The sequence below is a fragment of the Carcharodon carcharias genome, chromosome 11 (assembly GCF_017639515.1).
Source record: "Carcharodon carcharias isolate sCarCar2 chromosome 11, sCarCar2.pri, whole genome shotgun sequence".
NCBI lineage: Eukaryota > Metazoa > Chordata > Chondrichthyes > Lamniformes > Lamnidae > Carcharodon > Carcharodon carcharias.
Genome location: NC_054477.1, coordinates 58,126,202 through 58,145,584, shown reverse-complemented (window position 1 = coordinate 58,145,584; position 19,383 = coordinate 58,126,202). Strand labels below are relative to the sequence as shown.

At 39.1% G+C, this 19,383-nt stretch overlaps 1 protein-coding gene across 2 annotated transcripts in view; it reads right to left on the bottom strand.

The window, feature by feature from the left end:
- xpo4 (exportin 4) overlaps window positions 1-19,383 on the bottom strand; it is a 152,262-nt gene that overhangs the window by 91,622 nt on the left and 41,257 nt on the right. The window contains exons 2-5 of one of the 2 annotated variants that reach the window (XM_041199084.1): window positions 8,274-8,379; window positions 8,003-8,037; window positions 6,595-6,736; window positions 5,372-5,510 (exon numbers count right to left, since the gene is read on the bottom strand). In XM_041199084.1, coding sequence (XP_041055018.1) covers window positions 5,372-5,510; window positions 6,595-6,689 — 234 coding nt within the window. In that variant the 5' untranslated portion in view covers window positions 6,690-6,736; window positions 8,003-8,037; window positions 8,274-8,379. The remainder of the gene's footprint in view (window positions 1-5,371; window positions 5,511-6,594; window positions 6,737-8,002; window positions 8,038-8,273; window positions 8,380-19,383) is intronic. The other variant, XM_041199083.1, reaches the window with a different exon arrangement.

Here is a 19,383-nt window from a genome sequence, read left to right as displayed (position 1 = left end):
TTGACCTTGGTAGCTTAAGTTGAGTTGAAGTGTATTCAGGCCCAGTCACAGAATATTAAGGCACACTAGCATTATATATTTGCAGTATAGATAGGAGCCAAATTTTAACATGGGACAAAAGGGCAATGCCTAATAATACTTCATAAACCAATTGGTTCTGTGAAAATTGTGGTTGATTCATAATTTTTCCACCATTATTAATTCGTTCATAATCTTGTCACTTTCGACTTGAAAGCCAGAACTCATAATAAGCTAATATTTTTATCAGTAAAAGCCATCATGAGTGTTAATTTTGTGACAAGCAAATCTAAAATCAGACAACATCCTTCAATATGACATAATGAGGAACTTGAATAGGGGGGTGGGGGAATATGGTGCAAGCGTAGTTCCTAAGTGCAATATAAAAATATTATAACCCCATTGATTATAAACACATTTATGTTTTTGCTCCAAATGGTGTTATGGGGAAATGCTTGCTCCTGGTGTTAAGGTGTGAGTGCCAGTCAGTCAATTTGAAAATTAATTAATAAAGTGACTGGCATCTATGGTTAATGCCAATTATCAATGGTGTAATAGGAAATTTGTTTTAAGGGGACATTTGTTCCAGCATCAAATAATTACTTCATACATTCAGGTATTAAGGTTATTGAGCTTATGCAAAGATGCAGACTGGGTTTGGTACTCGTCAGTTTTCATTGATAAATGCTCAAATGTCTCCTTTCCATTACAGTTGAAAACTTCCATTTGGTGCAGCTGTTTCACAGCAAATTCCTATGTGGAAAGAGTGCAGAAATATTTACTCCAATCTTGGTTCAGAGTTAAAATCATGACCTCTGTGAAGCAGACCTGACTTCAGCTACAGATTTACAGAGTCTACAGTCATTATGGTACAAAAGGAGGTCACTCAGCCCATCGAGTCCATGCCAACATTCTGTAGACAATCCATTCACATTCTGGCTCCCCCATTATATCCCCATACCCCTGCAAGTTTGTGTCCTATCAGATTTTTGATAATCTTCGTCTCCGATTTTACCAGCCTTACAGGCCGCAAGTTCCAGGTCATTATCACTCGCTGCATAAAAATGTTCTCCCTCACATCCCCCCGTATCTCTTGCCTAAAACCTTAAATCCGTGTTCCCTAATCTTTGTGCCATCAGCTAAGCGGCTTTTATTTGTCTACCTTATCTAAATCTAATAATCTTGTGCACCTCAATCAGATTTCTCCTTTGCTCCAAGAAGAACAACCCCAGCTTGGTATCATTGGCAAAATTTGAAATTTTACTCTGTATTCCAATATTCAGATCATTCATAAATATCTCCTCTTTAAAGGTCACACTTTGTTTCATAACAGCTTTTCCTGTCAGTCTGTAGTTCTATTTTACAATGGCTAGATCCATTGAAGTTAGCTTCATTACAATTTAGAATTTCTACTTTAAATCGTTCCTTGCTCTTCTCCATTTCTAATCTAAACCTTTTGATACAATGACTACTCTTAACTAAATGTTCCCCTGCAGATGCTTGGTCCAATTGGCCCAACTCATTTCCCAGCATCAGATCCAGCAATGCCTCATTCCTAGTTGGACCAGGAACATACCGGTCAAGGAAATTCCCCTTCTTTTTTCTTTACTCTAACATCATCCCAAACAATATTTGGCTAATTGAAGTTGCCCAATACCACCACTCTATTGTTCCTGCACCTCGGTGATTTCCCTGCAGATTTGTTCCCTCTCTAAATATTTGGAGGCATAACGAATACCCCCAGTAGCGTGATCATACCCTTTTTGCTGCTCAAATCTCACCAAATAGATTCTGTCAAGGGCATCCTCTTTTTCCAACACATCATCTTCACTCATCAATACTACCACCCCATCTCCTTTTTTATCTTCCCTAACTTTTCTGAACACTTTGTATTCATGAATATTCAAGTTTCCAGTCCAGACCATTTTCAAGCCACGTTTCCAATATTGCTACTTAATCATATTTCCACATGGCCATTTCTGCCGTAGCTCACCAACCTTACTTACCATACTTTGTGCATTTACGTGCGTGCGTTCTAAACCTATTTTCGTATTACTCCTAATTCTTTTAGTCTGCTGCACCCAATATGGTACTACTTCCTTCTCTAGTACCATCCAACATTAGGTTGAACAAAATACTGAACATAAAGTCACATGTTTTTATATTGCCTCATATGAAACACTCATGCACCATTCTATACAGTGTTAAGATACAAGATTGCGGCCAATAAAAAGTTCAGTATTGACTGTCTTAAGATGCTGGGTATCACAGGATTAGCATGTGGTCAGGAAGGCCAATTATGCTCAGTATAATTGCAGATATCCAAAGAAAGGCCTGTTCTCCATGTCTTCTGTATTTCCCAAGCAGGAGAACTGAAATATTAGTTCTTCCTAGCACTTTTTGAAAAGCACAGGTCAGAATATCTTCTCTCAGCAAATTATTTTTGAATAAACTTTGACAATACTAATTTCTTCTACAAATAGTGATGTAAAATCTAATACCACGCCCTTTAAAAGATAAACGCTTTGATTTGCTAACTTCAAATATATTCACCATGGAAAGATTAGAGGGATGTCCATCAAGTATGTCCCATTCTTTGCCACATTGGCATATGGTATCAGTTTACTTTCTACTGGATGTTAATAAAATTTTATACTGTAATGTTTACACAACTATCAATCAAGGGCAAGGACTGCAGGATGCTATTGACAGACAAGGAGCAGGAGGCAAGGTGGATGGAACACTTTTGGGAGATCATCACCCAGTCCAATCCCAGCTCCACGTTCCAGTTCAATGACAGCACCGCAGCTTAGCAGCTGAACGTCACCCTGGAGAAACTGCCACGTCAGAGGTCCAAAAAGCCATCAAGAGCCTGAACAACAACAAGGCTCCTGGGATTGACGTGATACCAGCAGAGTTATTGAAACATGACAAGAACACCATTACAACAGAGCTCAGAGACCTGTTCAACAAGATCTGGACTGCAGAGGACGTCCTGGATGACTGCAGGCAAGGACTAATTGTAGAGTTGCCAAAGAAAGGAAATTGCAGCGACTGGAGGGGCAGAACTCTGCTGTCAGTACCTGGCAAGGTCTTCAGCATGGTGCTCAACCGATCAAAAGCAGAAGTAGACAGTATCCTTAGTGAGGAACAGGCAGGTTTCCGAGGTAGCAGAGCATGCAATGAGCAGATCTTTAATCTGAGGAACATCAGAGCAGAGACTAAAGTATCACTGCCACTAGTTATCAACTTCTTTGATTTCAAAGCTTTTGACAACTTGCATCGGCAGTCACTCTGGTCATCACAAGACTGTGTGGCATCCCGGAGCAGTTTAACATCTTCAAAGCCTTATATTGTGATTCCAGCTGCTGTGTCGAGGTCAGCACAGGCACCAAGTATTCCTTCAACATCATTACAGCAAGGTTGCATAGTCTCCCCATTCCTTTTCTTCTTCATTATTAATTTCATCATGAGGAAGGCGAAGGTGAGTGCAGGCTTTGGCAGCTTGTGGCAACACCACCAATTGACATACCTGAATTTCGCAGATGACATCACCTTACTGACCGAAGAATCATGCATGCTCCAAGACATGACCATCAGTCTTGAGAGTAGCAATACCAAGGTTGATCTATGCATCAGCTGCAAGAAGGCCAAGTCAATGACAACTGGACAGCAACAAGGCCCTCCCCCATCACCACTGGGCAACAGAACATCGAGGACATCAACCACTTCCACTACCCAGGGAGCAACATCTCCAGGGAGGGTGATGTAGAAATCGACGGCCACACAAGAATCAGCAAAGCAGCATCGATTTTCCAACAGCTTTACAAGTCTGGACGTCCAACACCATCAAAATTGCCATGAACCTGCTACTCTACATGTTGATAGTAGTACCAATTACAATGTATGCCAGCAAGACATGGAGCAGCCAAAATGTCACGTAAGTTGGGCATCTGCCACCAGTGCTACATACGCAAAATCCTAGACATCACATGGAGAGACAGCATCACCAACGAAGAAGTGCTACAGAGGACTAGTCAAAGGTGCCTGCAGGATATCATGACGAAGAGATGATTGAAGCTGGCATCACCTTGCCTTTTGTTACCAGAGTGATCTTAGAGTTTATGGGCAGAAGACAGATCAGGTTGAAGGGATCCAAACAGGAAACAGTGATGTGTATATTTATGTAACAATTGCATATTCAAGAATTTGGGAAAATGGAGAGGTTTAAAGATGTAGTAGTTAGTGAAAACAGTAGAGTGGAAAATGAGTATTTTAACAACCAAGGTGATAACAGTAGTTTAGAAGGGTGGAGGGGGGTTGCAGTGAGAGAACAATGCCAAAGAAGGGAGAGCAACAAATTATATATATTTTTTGAGTGTTCCTTATATACAGAGATATCTCAAAACATGGGAGATGGACACTGAGCAGAGCAATTCCAGAGGTTCTTGGCATAGTAGCTGAAGAAGCAACTGTTGGTGGGGTGGAGGGAGCATGGAATGGGAAGTAGGCCACAAATAAGAGGTACAGAGGGATCAAACCATTATGGTGTTCCCAATATGGTGTTAGGTGGGAAATTCCAAAATATTGGCCAATCAGCAATGAAGGATTGCCAATATATATCCATATCAGGATGGTGGGAGTCTTGATGGAAAATTTGGATGTGGAGGGTGTTTCCATGCTTTTTTCATTCTTCTTGGTGCTAAAGGTTGCAGGGAAATGTTGTCAATGCAACCTTGGTAAATCTGCTACAGTTCACCTTACAGGTTGTACATGCTGTAGCCACAGTGTTCCAGCGAGAGATGTGGTGAACATCCAATCCATCAGCAGGGGTGTTAACTGAGCGAATAGTTAAGTCATGGATGATGTTCAGCTTCAAGTGCCATTACTCTGGATGAGTCTGCAATGTCAACAAGTGTGTGGCTGAAGACGAGATGTTGGGTGTCCAGGAGCTAAAACAATATGGAGAAATGGTGAAGAGCTGACAATGTCAGATTGGAGATGCAGCTGGGGTTGGGAAGGTTGCAAACAGAAAATGTGTTAGGTCTCATGGTAGAGTTGGATAGAATGATGGATTTGTGGAGATGGGTGAGAAGTTGTAGGGTTTCCATCATTTCTTCATCCAGAATACACTGGGATATTGCTCCCATATTCAATTTTTGGCAACTGAAAAAATGTTCTTGCCTCTGGCCCTACAGGGGCTACCAGGAGAGAGATGGTGAAGAGAGAAAAACAAAAAGCAAAAGTAAAACCATCTGAGATGTGACAAAAGGGCACAGAAATAAAACACTACTAACAAAGATAGCAATAAAGGCAACAATGTAAAAACCAAGAGGCAGCAGTGAATACTTACCACTGCTGGGTTACCACTGCTTATTAAGTGGCTGACTTCATGGAAGATGCTGTTGCAGACAATGGTTTTGTCTAATGAGCCTCGCTTTACAATTACTGCTACTGCTAATAATATCTGCTCTCGAACATATTTCTGAAGGCTATAAAGAAATAATAAACACATTAACTACTTTCAAGAGAAAATTATGGTAGGTATACAATTAATCTTAATAACTATGATCAATAATATCAAATGCAAAGAACCTTATGTTAAAACAAATTCACATCAATGTCTTTTAGTTCATTTGCACTCAACCTTACAGAATACCAACCCTATCATCTTCCCATTACAACACATATTCATTTCTTAAATGGATCCAGTGTCCTAACCTAATGACTCTTCCAGGCAACCCAGTCCAGCTGATGAACATCAGCATCAAGAAATACTTCCTGATATCTGTACTAAATTTCTACTGAAAGGGGAAAAGGTAAAGGTCTACAAACGTGTATTCAAACAGAAGTTCACCAGCTGCCAGTTAAATTTAAAACAACTGGACAACTGTGGGTTTTAAAAAAACTCCATGGTATTTTTTTCAAACAATCATGTACCAGCAATACTATTGCACTGGGACTATTTTTCTTAGGCGGGGTCCCGACTGGCTTTGTGATCGCAGTTCAACATTAGTAGTTGCAAGTCTTGTCTTGGACTGGTATGAAAGACTACACTGCCACAATTCAAAGTCTCTGATATAACACAGTATTAAACAGGCAAGTCCCCAAAAAAAGAAAATCTCCTCTGATTTGAAGGTTTAATGCTTTAAGGAAAACCCACTAAACAGATTCAAATAGTCTAATTAATTAACCTGACAATTTGCTTATTTTGCACTTGGATTATAATAAAGAGTAATCAGTTGGAATGAGGGGACAGTTAGCTCCGTTGGCTAGATGGCTAAAGCGTGAGGCAGAATAACACCAACAGCATGAGTTTAGTCCCCGTACCGGCTGGGGCCCACCTCCTCACCTTGCCCCACAGTGATATTATGGCATAACCCTTGGACAATGCGGACGCTACATGGAGAGAGAATCAGTCGGAACATCTATCACAAATATTGAAATATACTCCAAACAAACCTGAAATCCATTACTATAAATGAAAAGTTGCAAAAATCAAACCGCTGGAGTATGCTACTTTAATAATGAATTCTCATTATATCGCAAGATTCAATTTACATAGTTTACACGCACTTAGGCCTTTGTAAGACGTAAGTTAATAGGAATGTCCGTAGTGATTCAATGCTGTTTTTTTCCAAGAGTACCCATTCTCGCACAACTGCTTCCATTATGGTTGTGGCAGCTTGAAAAAGAACGTAGTCAACTTTACTTGTTTCTGCAAAGAAGACACCAAAAAAATTTAGACAACAACCATCATTCCTGATTACCAATTATACAGTATAATTATGTATAACACCGGCATATTCCACATAACAATCAATAATGGGAAGTGTTTCACCAACTGCATTATGCATCAATATCTATGCCAAAACAGGAAATGAGAATAGCAGGAATTGGAGCACATCATCACGCTGCTTCCTGGGTAAACACCCGCAATTCTTCACATGGGAGGTGCCATTCTCAGCTACAGTTGAGGAGGCCATTCACCCAAAGTACAAAGGGTAACTGAACATACAGCTAAATTAAATATATTCATAACCTTCTTACCAACTGTTTAAAGAACCACACTAGAGAAACTTGAGGCAAGGTCATTTATCAGCTCAGTCAGGAAGTGGTATGGCAGATGAGAAAAGGAACGGGGAGAAATTACCATTTCCTTAAGAATAAATAGTGTATAAAAGTTTTTTTAGTTATGTTGACAAACTTAAAGCTGATGACCGTTTGCACTGTTACTTGGATTTAGATCTACCAATATCTGATATCCAAATCTCTGTACATTGACCTATGTTACAGAACTTCAATCTCACCCACAGAACTAAGTCGCTCCTATTAGTTAATTCCTATTTCATAGAGTCAGCCAAGAATTTCCAGGTCAGTTACAAGTCCCTCTACTTTGTTCCAATAATGTACTTTAATTGCAACATCAGAACAGCAACTGCTGGTATACCAATATGATTTTTTCTATTTTCCACACAGCTTGTGACCTCACTAATAATTTCCAACACAAGGTGAATTGTGGGACGCTTCAAGATAAGTTAAGACTTAGTTCACAAGATCTTACAGCCTGCACAGCCACTCCAATCCCCAGTTCAAATCATCTTTTGGTACATCTGTGAACCTAAATCATAACATTTGACCAATAGAACTGTCAACATTACTGTCCATAGGATATATAAAAAGTGAATGCCAATTCACTTGTGGGCTGTATTCAAAATTCAAAAACATAGCCACACATTGATGGGAACAGTCTTTAAACATGCAGCAGCAGCAATCTGCAGGAGCAGAGTGGAGGAACAAATTCAGTTCTTGCCACATCCTAATACTAACCATGCTGATGTGGAGAACTGTTGAAAGATGTGTGCCTAGCCATGGTAGGGGAGAACTTAAACAAAAACAGGGGAGTTATCACCAGGCTACTTTAGTAAAACTAGTGACTATCTGAAGATTAACAATGGCAGAAGGCAGACAGTAGGTTGCCTACCTATTCCCTCATACCGTAGCAGGTGTATGGCTCAGCTAGACACACATGGAGAGAGAGAAAAAAATATATCAAATTTGACAATCCCATTAAAAAAAGAACGCTGAAGCAGAGGCTCTGTTATCTTACACACTTCAGTACGTTTTCATAACTGATGACGGGATGATTTCCTCAGGGCTTTATGCAGAACGTGCAAACAGAATTAAAAGCAGGGAACTGAGAATTATCCTTTAGTAATCTTGATTTTAAGCATATAGAAACAGGACAGATTTACCTAATATGTGTTTACATACTGCAAATGGTGATTTTGATTTTCTAAATGACAGGAATATGTGTTCTGCATGTTGACGTTGTTCATGACTGACCATGGATGGGGGTGCCTGTGGAAGAGGAAAATAAAATATTATAACTGATCTTCTTTTGTCACTAAACATGCAAATTGGCAGAAAACAAAATTTAATGTTTTATTTTGAATTGGTTAACAGAAATACTGAAGCTCTCATACGCGGCTGACAGTGTAATTTTACAGCTACATGCATGAGCAAAAGGAAATATGTTGAACAAGGATCACTGCTTTTGGAGCACCAACCAACAACTTATATTTATATCATGTCTTTAATGTAAGAAAATGTCCCAAGAGGCTTCACTGGAGCATTATAAAACAAAATAGGACACTGAGCCACATAAGGAGATATTAGGTCAGATGGCCAAAAGCTTGGTCAGAGGTAGAGAGGCGGAGAGGTGTAGAGAGGGAATTCCTGAGCTTAGCGCCTAAGCAGCTGAAGGTACCACTACCAATGGCAGAGCAATTAAAACTGGGGATGATCAAGTGTCTAGAATTAGATGAGCGCAGATATCTGGGAGGATTTTGGATCTGAGGAGATTACAGAGATAGAGAGGGGCCAGGCCATGGAAAGATTTGAAAACAAGGATGAGAATTTTAAAATTAACATGTTTCTTGACCAGGAGCCAATGTTAGTTAGCAAACATAAGGGTGATAGGCGAACAGGACCTAGTGTAAACTATGACACGAGCAGAGTTTTGGATGACCTCAAGTTTACAGAGGATTGCATGTGGGAGACCAGCCCACATGTATGCTGGAATATTCGAGTCTAGAGGAAACAAAGGAATGAATGAGGGTTTCAACAGCAGATGAGCTGAGACAGAGCCTAATTGGGTGATGTTACAGAGCTGTGGTCTTACTGATGGCGCAAAATCATTTAAAACAAAAAGAAAAGTAAATGCTCTTAACTCTTTACTGCAGTATTGAAAGAGTTCAATGTCAAAGGTGCAGCAGCTCCAATGAGACATTAAACTAAGTTAAAAGCAAAATAAAAAAACAGAAAATGCTGGGAAACTCAGCAAGCCTGGCAGCATCTGTAGAGAGAGAAACAGAGTTAATATTTCGAGTCTGTATGACTCTTCTTCAGGTTTCAAACTAAGGCTCTGTCTGCCTCTTCCCATGGATCAGGTAGACCAAAATTGATTAGACTGTGCTATGGAAAAGAATGGGAATTCTCACAAGTGGCCTGGCCAACATTTCCCTTCAACCAACACCATCAAAAACAGGTTAGTCAACGTACTTACTGTTTGTGAAATTTTGCTGACTAAATTGGCTACACCTTTTATCATATAAGAGTAATTGCTCTGATTTTATTTTTTAAAAATGAATAATTCTGTGACATCTGGAGGGACACAAAGTGCCTATATAAACACAAGCTGATTGTAACAGAATTGAACAATTAGTCAGTAACTTTGGCATCAAACATATTTTGAAAACAGCAGCCTAAGCAAGTAATAAGGGCATTAAATAATTGACACCCCTTTACATAAATAGGAATTTTCAACTGTTTTCATATTGTATAACAATTTCACCTAAATGAATTTATTTCAGACAACAGCTCCCTCTTCTGCCAAGAATCAGCAGTGCAGCCACATACTGTATATACTGTGCCGTTAAACAAAGTAATAGAACGAAGCATTTAGATGTGGATTAATCAATTACATAACATATTTCTGAACTCAAATCATCCGTTGATCAATGACTGCTTTATGTAGTAGTTTAGTGCAAACTATGTTTTCTTCACAGATGTGTCACAAAAATATTCAACCACATAAAAATTAAATGTAAAGAAATGATGAAATTTTCCACCTCATCACAATGGTTAAAATGTTTTCTTGAATCCCAGTGAAGTTCTCACAGCTCCACTACAGCACACCATTGAGATATCAAGAAGAGTCTAGAGCTCACAACAACCCCAGGCAACATTTTGTGTCTCTGAAACACTTCCACATGCACCTTTCACCTGCCTTCCCTCTGCCACCAAAAACCCAATCTATATCTATATCACCTCAAGGGTAATTTCTTGAATCCTCTCTTTATCGTCCTCCCTTTTTTGCCCAATTTATTCAATCCACCCCATTGTCCCAAACATCCAACAAGCTCTAGTGATTCTCTACTCCATTTTATAACTTCATAATTCTTGTTTCAGGTCCCTCCAATATCTCCCTTTATATTACATGAGCAAACTTCCCCAACCAAATATGACAGCCCACACCTACACTGCTATTACTCTGCATTACCACTTGTTGTCCACTTATTCTGTTCTGCTAGTGCAAGTCATTGTTTTAGTCAGTACAACCATGTTCTTTGGAAATTTTTTCTGTTACTATTTTGCCTCCCATTGGAAGTCTCTCTCCAACAGTACTTACATTTTCTTCCCCCAACAGTATTTAAATTTTTTTCTCCCACTCCTTACTCAATATACCCCTGTCCCTCATGTAAAGCTCTCACTCCACTGTCTTATGAGAGCTATTTAAATGTTATTGGTTGTTGGGGAAGAAAAGTACACAAAACATAGTCATTCGTATGCTTTTCATTGTCTAGCTACAGAGCTTATGATTCCTGGAAAGAGACCTTCAGCCCATTTTCTTAACCATGAAGAAAGTCTAGCACAAAAAATAAAGGAATAGAAAATACTGAAAACAATTAGGGATAACCTAAAACATTATTTATTATTTAAAAATTCAAACACCTGAAAAATTGTCTGGAAAGACCCAATCATGAGAGCTGACTAGATTAGCTAACGCAAGTTGCTTCACTCATTCTGACTTTGCTTTTGGATATTAAACTGCACCATGCAGAAAGAGCTCTATTGGAAAGCAGCTCTCTGAATATCATCAGCACTCTATTTTTAAAATTAAAGTTAACTATATAACATTTTAATCTGTTCACCATTTTGTTTTGAAGTAATTCTTAATTTAATATGTATCTTTATCTTTCTTTATTTATACTTTGCGCCCTTCTCACTCCAAATTATTTCCACTCCAAACCAAATACATACAAAAACCCTGTAAACTCAAGTTCTCCATTTAAATGAGCAACATTTTATTTGTTCTGGGAGAACTTCTCCAGCTAACCAGTTCTCTTTAATGTTCTCGATGGAAAATGGCAGATTATCTTAGTACACTATTCTCTCAATCATTTGAGCATCTCCATCTTACCACCATATCAGTCTGACAACCACTGAGTTATAATCAAAGCTGAAATGTACAGTCCAAAAATACATTTCAAGCAGTCATGAAGCTTGTTCACATTTCTAGCTCTTTATTACAGCATAACATGGCTAAAATTATGTTTCCCCAATACCATATCTTTGATGACTTTTAAAATCTTTCCATCCCTAAATGCAAGTACAAAGTTACGCACATTGTTTAAAATTTGTTTTAGCTGCAAGATAGAACTCAAAGATCTAATGTGATGACTGCTACAACACAGAGCTATGATTCATAAGAGGCACTGACAAATGTTTCTTCTTTTTAAACAGAGGAACAATAAGACTGTAATAAGAATGATTTGAAATAGGTAATAAGCTCAACCAGCTGATGAAGTGATTAAAGGGCAAATCTGCTTAAAGTGCAGTGGGTATAGAAATTCTGGTGCAGGTGAATTACTGATAAATAAAGTCAGGTGTCAGAATATGGATGACAAATTATTTACCACGCTTAGGAGAGGCTCAAAAGGCATTTCAGCCACCAGAAGCCTTTGGCAAACCTGTAGGTAGAAAGGTAAAAAACGTGAGGCAAAACCATAGTGAAAGGAGCGGTACATTGCAAGTAGAAGTCTGTAGGCAAGGGACAAATGGCTGCTAAAGTACAGCTGGTGCTGCATGAGGTTATTGTGATGAAGATGGCCACCTTCGCTGCTCCAAAGCATTACCACAGGTCAGCACGCAAGGTTGCAAGTTTCAGGTCACAGCTGACCAGTTCAGTCACTGACCACGCCAGCTCTATGTTGCATGCCAGTTGTCGGTACCCTTACACCAGATGGTACAGTTATTCATCTGGATGTCTGGTGAGTCAGGCCCATGAGGGGAATAACTCCCAGCCACTGCCAGGTACCTGCCAAAATAATATTAGAGAATGCTGACTTTTGATCACATGGCACAGCTTCTTTCATGTTGTACCACGAAGCATTGCAAACTGGGATGGGGAGTAATCAGATATCCCAATTTCCTTTTGGAATAGGGATCTCTACAGGCACTAATACATGTCAAAGTGAAATATGCACACCTCTATAGGTGCAGGTGTGCTGGTACCAGCAAGTGAATAGAATTCCTGCGATGCAGCCTACACTGTTTTTCATGGGGCCCAACTAAGCCCCTGCTTCCTCCTGCCACCACCGCCACCCACCCACCCACTACCATTTTCCCTCATTCTCTTCCTCCAAAAAATCAGACCGGGATTCCCTGTTGTTGGCAATAATAATGGAGCTAGTAGCAGAAAGACATAGGACAAGTCTGTGGCAAGGAACTCACCTCCTGTTTCCCCAAAGACCTTCTACCATCTACAAGGCATAAGTCAAGCGCATAATGGAATACTTGTACTTGTCTGGAAGAGTACAGCTCCAACAGTAAACAAGAAGCTTAACATCATTCATGACAGAGCAGCATGTTTGATCAGCTTCCCTTGGCCACCGTAAATATTCACTCCCACCAGCTCAACGTGGCTGCAATGTGTAGCATCTATAAGATGTATCGCAGCAACTTTCTAAGGCTTCTTCAACAGCACTTCCAAACTCGATGGTATAGAAGGACAAGGGCAGCAGGGATATGGGGACACCACCATCTGCAAGTTCCCCTCCAAATCACACACCATCCTGACTTGGAATTATATTACCATTCCTTCATCGTTGTTGTGTCAAAATCTTGGAACTCCCTGCTTAACAGCATTGGGGGAGTACCTCACCACAGTGACTGCAACAGTTCAAGAAGGTGGCTCACAACCACCTTAAGGGCAATTAAGACTTGGACAATAAATGCTGTCCTTGCCAGTGCAGCCCACATCCCATGAACAAAAGTACAAAGGCTAAAGAATGGCTGAATAGTTTTGATAATCCGAAGGAGGCCTAAGGGCTAATAGAAAACAAAAAAATCAATAAACATGAAAAACATTTAACACTACTATGCTTTTTGTCAATTTCTGCATATTTACTATTATCTAGCATCCAGGTAGCCACCCATATGATTGCATATGAATATTAAGAAATACAATGCAAGACAGTGGGAGGCTGATTTACCTATTTTAATAAATATCTTGCCTCTTCCAGGCAGGCATCACCTCTCCTGATGCTTTGCACGTGGAAAACATACTTGTGAAGGGGGAAATTTGGCATTATGTTTGTCTAATTTTTCCAATCGGGAAAATTTAAATTAATAAGTCATGTTACAACAGATTAAACTAACTCAACCATCTGATGAAAATGTGTGTACACCTTTCACTGTGACAATTAAATGCACCAATTCTCACTTCCATTCCACTACACTCTATTTTCTGTTGTACATCTTTTTTGTAGTACGCTATGAAGGAGTGTCAAACAGCATACTAATAGGGTGCCCAGGCTATTTCAACCCAATTCAGCTGATGGCACACTGCGGGGACAGTGAAGTGGTGTGGTGTACTGCAGTGTCAACATATCGCCATACAGTGGAAAATACAGCTTTAATTCTTAATTCTACCAAATTCACTATTTCATACAACCATAGGGAAAAGGTATCTAGTGGAGATCAGCTGTTTCTCTATTGGGGCTAGGGAGAGAGGAAAAAGAATTCTTGACAAGATTTGAAAATCAAAACCCTAGCCCCCAGCTAGAGTTAAAAAGACACAATCAATTGGCATGGATGCTAAATGATCCATTTTCATAGGAAGTGTTCTAAGGCCAAACTAGGTGACTTTGTGAAGTTGAAAAACACTGCTAATGTAAACCACAACTTCAATGTCTACACTTTCATACAACTTCACCACAAGATTACATTACAGAATTACTAATCCTGAATAGTTTGGACTAGCAATTCATTGCGCAGAATGAGACATTTGGGAAACTGATGACTAAATAAAATTATATAATAAATATACCTTCACAGCTTAAAATCATTAGTAGCAGTCATAGGAAGCTGAATGGGAGAGTTGTCATAAGGGAGTGAAACAATGCAACATCAATAGCTAATAATAACACCCTCAGTGCCTCCACTGCTACATTTAAGCAGCAATTCTCCCTCTCGATTCTTGATTTTTAAGTGGTAAATTCTAAACATGAAATCTCTCACTGTTCATCATTCAGCCAGTTTTACTCCCTCATCTGTCGTCAAAAGTAGCAATTCTGCATTGTACCTCTTGCTTGCCATTCAGTGACTTTTGTTGGAAAGTGCATGTGTTTGTGTCAGTTGGTAACAGAAACTTCCTCACCTGCGATGCTTCACAGTGAAACACACTGTTAATATTCAAACAAAGACTACCTAGGTAGACACTGGAAGGCACCTAGCAATTGTAGGTCCAGAAATCAATATTAAAATCAGCAGTTTCATTAGAGAGAGGGGGAAGGGGGAAAAAAGGAAAAGAGAGAGAGAGAATATATATGGGAGATAAATTAAATAAAGACAAATGAGAAACTGAATATATTTGAGGAGGAAAATTGTTACGATTAAATTTCTCATAAAACAATTGCAAGTATCACTGGATCTGTGAAGGTTCCATATATTAGAAATGTGGTACGTTGGAACTTCAGGTGTATTTAACAAACTAAACTGGCAAAGTAACTAGAGTTTCTTTATTAATTAAATAGGCTGTTCATCATCAATCCCCAAGTATAACTTTAGGTACAGAAACTTGTGAAAGTCATGTTCAAATAATGTAATCTGAGTATTGCTGAAAAAAAGAGACATCTCTAAGCTTTCGTCTTGCACTCATCAGGACACTCACAAGAATACCATTATAAGGGGGAAAACAACAATTTGTACTGTATGTGAAGAGAGGCCATTTAAACTAGGCAGCTTGACGTAATTGGTCAAGGCACTGTCCTGAGGAATGAGTCAGCGAAAGGCGGTCACTTATTTTGTTTAGCTGAAACAGGTACGATGTATGTACATGTTCATTCTGTCTGCAAAGAACAGGGCCCTATATATTAATCTATGTAGCTTCCAGTACATGCAAATGCACCACATTGTGAGCCCAACTGACAATCTTAAATTGGTTGTCAGTGCAATTCATAGCACACTGAGGACTATTTATCAAATAAAAACAGAAAATGCTGGAAAAACTCAGCTGGTCTAGCAGCATTTGTAGAAAGAGAAACAGAGTTAACATTTCGAGTCCATATGACCCTTCTCCAGCTCTGAACCTGAAGCTTTCGCCTCCGCATGACCCTTCTTCAGAGCTGAAGAAGGGTCATATGGACTTGAAACGTTAACTCTGTTTCTCTCTCCACAGATGTTGCTAGACTTGCTGAGTTTTTCCAGAATTTTGTTTTTGTTTCAGATTTCCAGCATATGCAGTATTTTGCTTTTATCTTATTATTTAGCAAATGTTATCCAATCGTGGAATCACATACATAAAGCAGTGGTGCTAACCTGGGAACACCTAAGGGGAAAGAGAAAAAATGCAAACCAAATTATAAATCTTTGAAGTAGGAAAGCAGAGGCTTAGCAGTTAAGGTAAGAACTTTAAAAGTTGAGGGACAAATTGATCAAACCAAAAAAGATATGGGGGTACTGTATATAAAAAATAGTATAGAATACAAAAGCAAAGTAGTCATGTTAAACCTATTTGAATACAGTGTCCAGTTTTGAGCATGTTACCTTTAAGAAGAATGCCAAGGACATGGATTGTGACTTTAGGTATAAGAAACATGTGCCTTTTTTTTATATGAAAAGGTGTCCAAAATTATGAATAGGACGGAATTAAATCAGTAAAAATTATTTTCATTGATTGTAGAATTAAATAGAAGGCACAGATTTTAAATCATCATCAAAAGGATGAAGGAAGAGCTAAAGGATTTTTTTCTTTAGAAGTTATTGCTGCATGAGATGCTGCTGGTTTAGAAAATAAATATTTGGAGAAAAAAATTCAAAGAATATGGAGAAAGTGCAGGACAAAGTACCGATTCATTAGCTCTTTTTGAGAGCTGACAGGGATGCAATTGTCCAAAAACCTCCATCTATGCTGTGAAATTTTATAATTCTACAAAAGACGAAGAAGGAAAAAGATCATGAAAATGAAATTAGATTCTGCAATTGAAGACCTAGCACTGGCATAGATACTATAGCATCCTTCTTTTTTGTGATTATGAAATACGAGCTACAAATGTTCCATAAAGTCTTTGTCCAAAATCTTAGCAGTGCTTTTCAGTAGCTTTTGGCTGTGGGTGCCTGGTGAATCTCTTTAGGCGCTTTACATTGATTAGGCAATGTGAAACTTGAAATCAACTACCCCCACAGCAGATGCTTAATTGTGTCCCTGCCATTTTTCCACCAATCATGTACATGTGAGGATCAAACAAGTCTGACACAATATTTAGACAATCAATGTATCTTGCATTTGTCACCACATTGAGAATTTTTTCCATTATAAATTCCTATTTCCATGATTAAAATAACTGTTCATCTAAACTTGGGAGCTGCTGGGGCATCACCATTACAAGACTGTACAATTATACTGTGACAAGTTTACATGGGCAATTTCCATAATAAATATGGGCATTGGAAATTACAATGGAAATTTGTGTGAAATGGCTCAAGGGAGGACCTTAAAATGGAGATTGAATTATTTCAGGGGAAGCAGTGGTATAGTGGTATTGTTGTTGGATGAGTAATCCAGAGATCTTGGATAATGGTCTGGGGACCTGGGTCGAAACCCACCATGGCAGATTAAAATCTGGGATTAAAAGTCTAATGATGCTGATTGTTGTAAAAATCTATCTTGTTCACTAATGTCCTTTAAGGAAGGAAATCTGCTGTCCTTACCTACATGTGAATGAATAAAATAAAAATTTGGACACCCTTGTCCAATCAACCTTCTGGTCTCCAAACCAGCTTCACTCAAAGGAAAAGTGAATTTTCACTGTCATCACAGCATGAAAGGAGGCCATTCAGCCCATTGAGTCCATGCCTTCTCTCTGTAACGCAATCCAGTTAGTCCCATTTCCCTGTTCAATCGACGTAACTCGGCAAGTTTAGTTCTCTCAAATGCCCAAACAATTTCCTTTTGAAATGATTCATCATCGCCACTTCCACCACCCTCATAGGCAACAAGCTCCATCCCCCTGCATTATAAAGCAAGATTATCATTTCTATATTCAAGTAAATAGGCTCTTGGTGGAACAGATTAGAAACAATGTGACCAAGTTTCAACTTAGTTCACATAGCATAATGAGGGAAAGACAGACCAGCAATTTACTCTGGGCCTGCAGATGGATGATTATTCTAATATTCAAATAACCCACAAGTGACTTTATAAAATCTAGTCTTTTGCATGCTTTAGCACTTACACAACACTCAGTGAAAGTCATCGCTACTTGATCGAAGTTTAAAATAGTCAGATCAGCTAAAATATCTATTTAGCACACTGAACACAGAAAAACATCCCGAAGTGCTAGAGAGCTATAAAGGGGAAAAAATGCCAAGATATATTTGAAAGGGGGGTCAAAAGCTTGGTCAGAGGGTCTAAAAGGAAGAGATAATTTTTAAGAAAGACAGCTGCACTAGAACCCAGGAGAACAAAGAGCTTGGCAGGGTGATGCAGCACGTGGGTAGATTTAAACTCAAGAACGAGAATTTTAAATCTGAAGCACTGGGAGACCAGGGACCAAACTTAGGTCAGGTAAGGACAGGAATAATATCAAGCAGCACTTGATGTAGCTTAAGGTACAGACTGCACAATTTTGTAATGAGCTGAATTTAATGGAGAGTGGGAGGCAGGCTGGGTTAGCAATACAATGGTCAAGTCTGGACGTGAGAAAGGCATAGGTTTTAGCAATAGATGGGCAGAGATATGGTCAGAAGCATGTGACGCTATGGAGGTTAACAGATTATGAGCAAAAATGCCCAAATTACACATCTTACCTGCAGCTCAAACTGCTGTCACGTCATTTAACTTTTTTTTATTTGTTCTTGGCACAAGGGCAGTGTTAGCAAGGTCAGCATGTATTGCCCAATCTTTACTGCCCTAGAGAAGGTGGTGCTGAGCTGCCTTCTTGAACTGTGGCAGTCCTTGTATTGTAGGTACACCCAAAGTGCCATTATACAAAGGGAATTCGAGGATTTGGACCCAGCAATAATGAAGGAACAGTGATATATTTTCAAGTCAGGATGATGTGTGTCAAGTTGACTAGCTATTTTAGTTTACGAAACCAAACACTGCAGAAAATATTACATCAACTTCTTAATACACTGCAGGTTTCTGGTAAGGAAATAACATTTTTAAACCAGGTTATTAATTTATAAGTAAGCTACAGTATCCCCTGATTGCTCAGCAGTTTAATTAACAAACTGCATTCGTGCATCATTTTTCATGTAGAAAAACATCCCAAGTCACTTGGCAAAAGTATAATAAAAAAAGGATACCAAACCAGAGCTGTAAATATTGGGGGAGGGTGATATTATGCTTATTGAGCTTGGTCAGATAGGTTAATTTTAAGGTGGATCTTGATCCATGTGGCCATGCGAAACAAGGAGATCTCAGATTTAATCACCACCATGGACTTAGCCAATTATGGGGCTGCTGCAATCGATTGAGGCCTTTTATTAGGGAAGAGGAAAACAAAAAAATCAAATCAGCCAGTGTTCCAGATTCTAATCACTAATGATTGACCCAGTGATGGAAATGCTTTATAAGGGTATCAGATGAAGACAAGATTAGGCTCTGCTGTGATGCCACCTATAGTTAAACAGCTTTCTATGCTTATCATTGAGGCTGACACGAACGGGTACTTACTGTTGGTCTTGGGCAAGGTGCTAGTGGATGCCTGGTGAACCACAGATCACAAAGGCTTTAGCACTTTCAAACGAAGTAAGGAAATAAAATGTCAGAAATGGAAAAGAATGGATTAAAGA